This window comes from Adiantum capillus-veneris, chromosome 1 (genome assembly GCF_014529385.1).
Source record: "Adiantum capillus-veneris isolate H3 chromosome 1, ASM1452938v2, whole genome shotgun sequence".
NCBI lineage: Eukaryota > Viridiplantae > Streptophyta > Polypodiopsida > Polypodiales > Pteridaceae > Adiantum > Adiantum capillus-veneris.
The window spans coordinates 131,553,437-131,561,254 of NC_140931.1; the positions used below are offsets into that span (position 1 = coordinate 131,553,437).

The window sequence follows — 7,818 nt, forward strand, 5'->3', positions numbered from 1 at the left end:
GCTCACTTTGTTTACCTTTTTGTGGGTGGTAGTGCTTGTTCCATATTGCTTCTTTTTCAGAGGTAGCGTTTGGCTAGCGATCTTGTTGAGCTTTGATTTCAAAAAGTATTATGTCATGTGCTGAGCAGGGCTTAGAAAAAACATTTTCCCTAACCGAAGAAATAAGGGCAAACTTGAAACTCTCCCGATTTTTAGGTCAAAATTTGAAGCTTTTGCCGGTAATTACACTAAAACTTGTGAAAATTTCCCGGTTTTCTTCAAGGCAAGCTCAAAATGTAATCGGGATTTTAAGATTTCAGCTGGTTAAAGAGAGAGAGAGAGAGAGAGAGAGAGAGAGAGAGAGAGAGAGAGTGAGTGTTTGGTTGCAGGTTGCACATGCAAAAAGATCTGCTTGTCCCTCGACACAAACCTACACATGAGAAATTTTAGAGGTAAATTGAGTAAATTTGAAGGCTTTTACACTAAATTTTACTGAAATTTGTAGGTTTTCTTAGCTTTAAATTTAAGAATCTCAAAATTTGTAGGTGGGATTACACTAAACCTAGGTTTAATTCGAGCATTGGCCCTTAGTGTTCAAGAAAAGCGTGTATGAGCTTAGCCTTGAGCCGTATAAAAATCCAAGATAGTTGATAGGATAATGAAAAGGAAAAATATAGCTAAAAATACGGTTTAATTTACAAGGTGTCCACTTAAGAATTGGATCAAAGGGACTTGTGTATGTTTAATATAATTTTTTTCCCCAAACCGACTCTGCCTCCTCTTTATATGATGTGCCACAAATATTGAGGGGATCAAGGGTGGGGGTGAATCTGGTGGTCGCGGACGAAATCGAGGCCGTAGATCTTGATCCTTGAATTTACAAATGCCACATGAGCATCTGAATTTACCAAATCTTCTTGAATTTACTCGGGCCTGCATTTACAAAACCATGCGGATTTTCATTATTTCAAAAAGGATGCATGGGTGAAGTGGTTAGGGCATCGGGTTATAAGAGCTGGGTTGCACCATGGGGTAGTGGAATTAGTAAGGGTTCATTGTAACATAGGGTAGTGGGATTAGTAAGGGTTCATTGTAACAGAGGGTCGCACCCACTAGAGGAAGAAAAGCTATCTTGAATGTAGGAGATCATGGTTCAATATTCCACTTTTTTATTGGTCTATCTTTTCTACCCCCACTCCCCCCACTACACCTGGGTGCGACCCAACTCTAAGAGGGGATCATGGGTTTAATATTCTACTTTTTTATTGGTCTATCTTTTCTACCCCCACGCCCCCACTACACTTGGGTGCGACCCGGGGACTTGTGCCAAAATTTACACCTTTCACCCGAATTTACAACACGTGCATCCGACGATGCGATTTTGTCCGTGGCCACTAGATGCACTCCCACCCTTGGCATGTCAAAGGGAGAGCCTCCCCTTTAAGTGCCACGGGATCCCAATCGTGGGATCAATGGTCCCAAGTGAAAGATCAATATGAACCATCGATCTGCCAAAACTAAACTCGGGATCCCAAGTTTAGGTTTTCAAAACTAATCTCGAGATCTCGAGTTTAGGTTTTACCGACCAAGCGGGACTAATCTCGAGATGCCCGCGCTTCCCCAGCAAGGATTTGAACCCTCACCACTAGCTTGAGAATCTGGGGCCTTGACCATCACGTCCGCGTCCGCGTTCTTGAAATAGATGTGTTTTTTCATAAACTTAAACTTAAAACAATAGATTTCGACATAAAAATTAACCTCGGGATCTCGAGTTTAGTTTTTGTGGATCCCATTATAAAAATTAAACTCGAGATCTCGAGTTTAGTTTTTACGCATCGACGGTTGAGATTTACGAACGCCTTTGATTTTGCACAAAAGCCATTGATCCCATGGTCGAGACCCACGTGGCACTTAAAGCTCTGGGAGGAGAGAGAGAGAGGACTCAGCGCTGCTCACCTTGTTTTTGAAAATTTTCTTGCCATGTTCTTTGACTTGGGATTTGGAACATTTCATTTTCGGCGGTCAACCTTCAAAGCCTCCGTGGGAGGTTGAGGGCAGTGAGAGTCCCTCCCCTTTACGTACGCACACTCGTTTAAAGCGCGATCTGTGACGCTACTATGCACATTGCACACGCATTGGCGTTCACAGACACTCACAGAGGGAGCGGGAGAGGAGGGATACACTTATAGATACACACGCTCACATACAGAGTGGGAGATCTCTCGAGGCCCCCCACCTGCACCCCAAGCGCCCACACACACAAACCCAACACACACACACACACACACACACACACACACACACACACATTCTAGTTACCCATGGACTTGGCTCAGCAGCTGAGGTTTGTGAAATTGCCAGATGGCCGACGGATCGCGTACCGAGAGCTTGGCTGCCAGAGGCAAAATGCAGACAAAACTTTGCTGGTCCTTCACGGTCTCATGTCATCCCGGCGTGTTGCTATGCCAGGTAAACGCCCCCTCTGCTCAAAAATATCAGAAACTTCTGGTCGCAAAATCATCTTTTGAGTTTCATGATCAACAGAGAGATCTGCACATGCCAGCCAAAAAAAACTCAGATATGAATTAAGGATGCCTTGAAGACATTCTCCTATTTTAGTGGAAAATTTCTAGCAAAAGTTCATTTTTGTCCTTTGAATTTTTCTGCATAGGAGCAAAGTTAATATTTTTTCACTATTCTAGTGAAAACCCGATGTCAGATATGCAAGGAAACAATATTGATTCTTGGAGCTCTAGTTTGTATCTGTACATGCGACCCCATAATCGAAAATGGAGGTTTGATTTTTGTTTGTTTTAGAACACATGATTGAGGGTATTGGTGGATTTCCTTGTTGAATAGAGCCAGGTATCATGGTCAGGCAAGTGCCTCGGGTAGGAGTCATAGGGATGCGGATGGGGGACCGCCATAATGTAGTGCGTGTCGAAATAGTGGAGCAATGATGAGGGAATTCCCTTCCTCAGGTGTTTCAGCTAAGGAGGAGATATTTATTCAAGGGCAAGGGCCCTTACAACGCGAACACACCAAGTTCACATACATGTCCCTTTTCTGTTTGAGAGTTCAAGGGGACTTAGACCCTTAAGAAGCATAAGCCTCTACCATTAAACTTGGTTGTTACCATCATGTGATTATAAGCCTTAAGTTGCAAGGTCAAAGCCATTTTGCTTTGTTGTTTGGGTACTTAATTGAGTGCCCATGCTCTTTCAACTACTCGTTGATTTTTAGACCGAGCATTGCCAACTGCAAGAAGCGTGTGCTTTTTCTTGGAATGCTTTTGTGGTCACTTGCATATCTACAAGAAGTTAGTTATGTGTAGCAACATCTAGTGGTGCCAGGAAGTATACATAGAGAACAAAGTCATGTGGATGCTCTCTAAAAACATCAGTCAGAGCTTGTTAAAGTCATTGGAGCATTAGTGTGTCCAAAAGGCATAACTGTACACTCATACTGACCAACCCAAGTAGTAAATCCTGTCTTTGGTACATCTTCCTCCTTCATTCGGATTTGATTCTACCCAAACTTAAGATCAATCTTTGTAGATAGATGGGTGTCGCACACGGATGACATCGTACGATGGGTGCAAGCAGTCTAGATTCTTGTAGTTTCTAGTTTGCCTAGTGCAAGTAGGCATCATGAGGCTACTGCGTATGTGGTGCTCTCTTATGGCGAGTATGTGGGGTATTCTTAGAGCCTTCTTGATTGTTCTAACTTGCTGAAGAAGTGGCTATAGCCACATGCGCCCTTCTAGTCCTAATGTTCAGCTGTTCAGCTTTAAAGACATTAAACATGGAAGATGTTAGAACTGAGTATACAACATTTTATGAGCTTATAGGGTAGTTTTCTCTTTTGAGCAAAGGTTCTAGCCATTCGACTAATTTAATTTGAAAAGATCTGACCTCCCTGCGGTACTTGCGTGTGAATTCAGCTAAGGACCTTCACCCTTTAGAGTTATGAGCCGAAATGAGGTTGTAAAGTGTGTGACAATGGGCAAAATGCATCCTGCTTGTGGGAAGTGAAGGATTGGATGCTTCTTGAGGACGTCATTGTTTGTTTTACAAAAAATCAAAATGACTGGTAGAGTTGCCGTTGATCAATACTACACAAATGAATGTCAGACTAGTTATTTACAATTCTGTAGCTTCTAGCAAATCCAGGATTGTGTGAAGTACGAGGCTCATACGTAGAGCGTCATTTCACTTCAACGTTAGAGGAAGACCCACCAGTTCTCCTGGATTTACTGCCCAGCATAACAGATTCTGGATGTGCTTCCTCAAAATATTAATTTTGTTCTAACTTAATGACAGGATTTTCTTACGAAGCCACTGATATCACCAAGCACTTTGTTCCATTTGCATTTTCGTCAAACTTGTGTGTCATGTGTCCATCAATAACTGATCCTTTTTGCACTTGTTAGAAACCATAATCTTACTGTATGGTATGCTGATGCGTATGAATGTAGTGTGCCCCTCTGGCGGATTCTAGTTATGCTTGACAAATAGTGTGAGGACAAGGGTCCTGGGAAAGAGCCCATATGGCATATCGGCAAGGGATCTTTCTAGCAAGGGCTACAGAGGGATTGGATGGGTGGAGACTCATATGCCATTACCAATATCCTCTCATTGGTCTAGTTATGCTTGACAAATAGTGTGAGGACAAGGGTCTTGGGGAAAGAGCCCATATGGCATATCGGCAAGGGGCCTTTCTAGCAAGGGCTATGGAGGGATTGGATAGGTGGAGAGTCATATGCCATTACCAAGATCCTCTCAAATAGATTATGCCTAGAGATAAAGTATAATTATGGACGGAAAGGGTCCATTCCAGTAAACCAAGTGTAAGCTGTTAGTTAGCTTGATCAAGACACATCAAAAAGCTCCAGTTCCTTCTCAAAGTGGCAGAAAAGGAGCTTGTAGTAGAGAAAAAGGACAAAAAGAGTAGGTTGGTTTCTGTGAAGTTTCTTACTGGGCATATGCCTTGAGCTTCAATGCACTTTTACCGCCTTTTCTGATGTTCAAGTGAACTCTCTCAAGCTAAAGCCGTTCCAAGCTGTGGAAGCCGTTTTCCTTTCCCTCTACCATAGGGTTTCTATAGACGTTTACCGTTTCTGATAACTCAGGTGATAAGATATAGAGAATGAATGAGATTTTAGGTTTTACGAGCATTTTACTCACTCTTTACAATCTTCCCAAAGAGGCCACTCTTATTTATGTAAAATTCTGTTCTGATGTTTTGACAACCTTCTTTTTTTCATGTTATATCGCTTGCAGGAGCATCTGAAGACCTTCTAGAGAAATATGGACTGAGGATGATAGCTATTGACAGGCCAGGCTATGGGCAAAGTGATCCTCACTGCGCTCAAACATTCAAGTCAACAAGCCAAGACATAGAGTACATGATGGATGAGCTTGATCTTGGAGAGAAAATATGGCTTCTCGGATTTTCCATGGGCGGTGCCTATTGCTGGGGAGCTGCTCGACACATACCTGATCGGCTTGCTGGTATTGCGATGGCATCCCCTGCGGGAAATTTCTGGTGGAAGGTTAGCTTCTGTTAGCCCTTGCATTTTTGACACACAATGACTAGGTGCCTAGAGCAAAGGATAAAAGGCTTCTGGCCTGTTTGGTTTTGCTATTGCAGAATGATAGTTTGTTGGCTTGATGCTCATTGCAATGGGTCTTTGTTGAATATTATGCTAATAGTTTTAACAAGAGGTAAAACACAAAAGAGTAAGGGCATCCTTTGATGGCTGTTGTGATGGGTATTCGAAAACTCTGTTGTTCAGAGAGAAAGGAACAACATGTTCAAGAAAGCTTCTAGCCTTCTTGCTTTTCCTATTGTAAAATATGTATGATGATTGTTTGCCAGGCATTATGCTCAATGCAATGGTTGTCTTGTTGAGCATTATGCGTAGAGCGTTAACAAGAGGTAGGTCACCAAAGAGTAAGGGCATGCTTTGACGGTCGTTTTGACGTGTTTTCTGCTAAAAAATTGTTGTTCAGAGAAGTCTTAGAAAGGAATAACATGTTAAGACAACATAAATGGATGCTTCAACTCTTGATTATGCTTTCTCAAATCTCTTGATCACCTCATGTTGATAGAACCTTTTTTTTTTCCTAATTGGCAGAGCATACCCTTGGAGGATCAAAGAGCAATAGTTGAATCTTATCCTCTATCAGATCGTATCATATCTTCATTCAACAAGACCGCACCATTCCCAATGATCCGAATGTACACTCAATTTCTTAGTGATGTGCTGTTGAACCCCTCCACTGATACTTCAAGTGGCCTCTGTCCTCCTGATAGAGAGTGCTTGACAAGGCCAGGAGTGGCATCCTTTTTTTTCAGGTTTAATTCCAATCTGTTTCTCCAAGGCAACTCATATTAGTACACACTTAGATTAACTGCTTGCTTAATGGGCAGATCCCTTTAGAAGATAGATTATTGCTTTGAAAAACATATAATTTACTACACACATAGTGCAAGGATACTCTAAGGAGAAGAAAACACAGAAGGAAAGGTAAAGAAAAAGAAGACTACAAATGTAAAACGCCGCGCAACCTCTTTATATAGACGTGAAAAGCTTTTTGACTTTCCACTTTCATGAGGCTTTTCATTTCCTAGACTCTCCCTTCAGTTATGCATTTGAGATGCTTTGAAAGGATTTTTATTTTTCCAAAATTGGGGAGACTTGATGGACAAATCCCTTTAGAAGATAGATTATTGCTTCTTATTTGGTTAGCTTGCTGTACAAAAATGAAGCCAAGCATATGCCTTTGTTGTAACATGATGTTTTCTTGTATGCAGAGACCGCCAAGAGTCACTCAAAAAGAACAAAGGCTTTGGGATTGCGAAAGACTATGAGCTTCTTAACAGGGGTTGGGATTTTGATTTGAAGGATGTTAAAAGAGAGTTCAAGGGTAAAAAAATCCATATATGGCATGGAGATGTTGATACAGTAGTCCCTTACAGGCTCCAACAATGTGTGCATCGAGCCATTCCGGAGGTGGTCGATTTTCACTCACTCCACAACCATGGCCATTTCTCTTGGTTTTGCTTTGACCCAACAGCTCCCTTTGAGATACTTGCAACCTTGTTTGGAGAGCAGGAACACCACCAAGACGATGAACCCTCAACAGACCCCAAAGTGATTATGGTATGAGAAACCAATTGCCCACCCATTTTTATACCATCTCTTTCTGATACCAAAATATATTCATTTTTCACCATACCACATTCTTTACAGTAAATCTCAACCGGTTGTTCAATGTTGTGAATTGTAAACCCTTTTTTACACCCAAAGCTTCAAGGTTCTCTTCATACCAATATAAGTTATGTAACAAGATTGGTGGGCAAGGGCTCCATACCCTTAGGCGAGAGCCATTCGCAAACAAGCATTGCATGTGTCCTTTGATGACATGAGTACAACTGTAATTACTAATGATTCTCCAGCTTGTGACATTCTTCCTCAAAGGGTGGGGCAAGAATGTATAGGTGTCCATTTGCATGGGACTTGGAGACAAAAGTTTGAACAAATCATAAAAAATGTCAAAAGGCTTGGTATAGCCAAGCAAATTTATAATCTTAGTTATGAAATCCTTTGCGATGTTGGGAGCAAAGTGAAGCTCTCTGTGTGTGTGTGTGTGTGTGTACATACCTCTCTCTCTCTCTCTCTCTCTCTCTCTCTCTCTCTCTCTGTGTGTGTGTGTGTGTACATATGTACATATATTTGTGTGTGTGTATCTGTGTATGTGTATGTATATACATACATATATATATACACACATATATATAGGGTGTTGACTCGTTGACACAAACATCCACGGT

The 7,818-nt window shown here is 41.7% G+C and overlaps 1 protein-coding gene across 1 annotated transcript; it reads left to right on the forward strand.

Annotated features, from left to right (window-relative positions):
- Nucleotides 1-2,119: 2,119 nt before the first annotated feature.
- LOC147465575 (uncharacterized) lies at nucleotides 2,120-7,610 on the forward strand. The gene is made up of 4 exons (XM_086520620.1): nucleotides 2,120-2,448; nucleotides 5,262-5,533; nucleotides 6,119-6,339; nucleotides 6,799-7,610. Exons 1-4 carry the CDS (start codon nucleotides 2,301-2,303, stop codon nucleotides 7,151-7,153), a joined length of 996 nt encoding a protein of 331 aa, XP_086376746.1. The 5' UTR covers nucleotides 2,120-2,300; the 3' UTR covers nucleotides 7,154-7,610.
- Nucleotides 7,611-7,818: the final 208 nt, after the last annotated feature.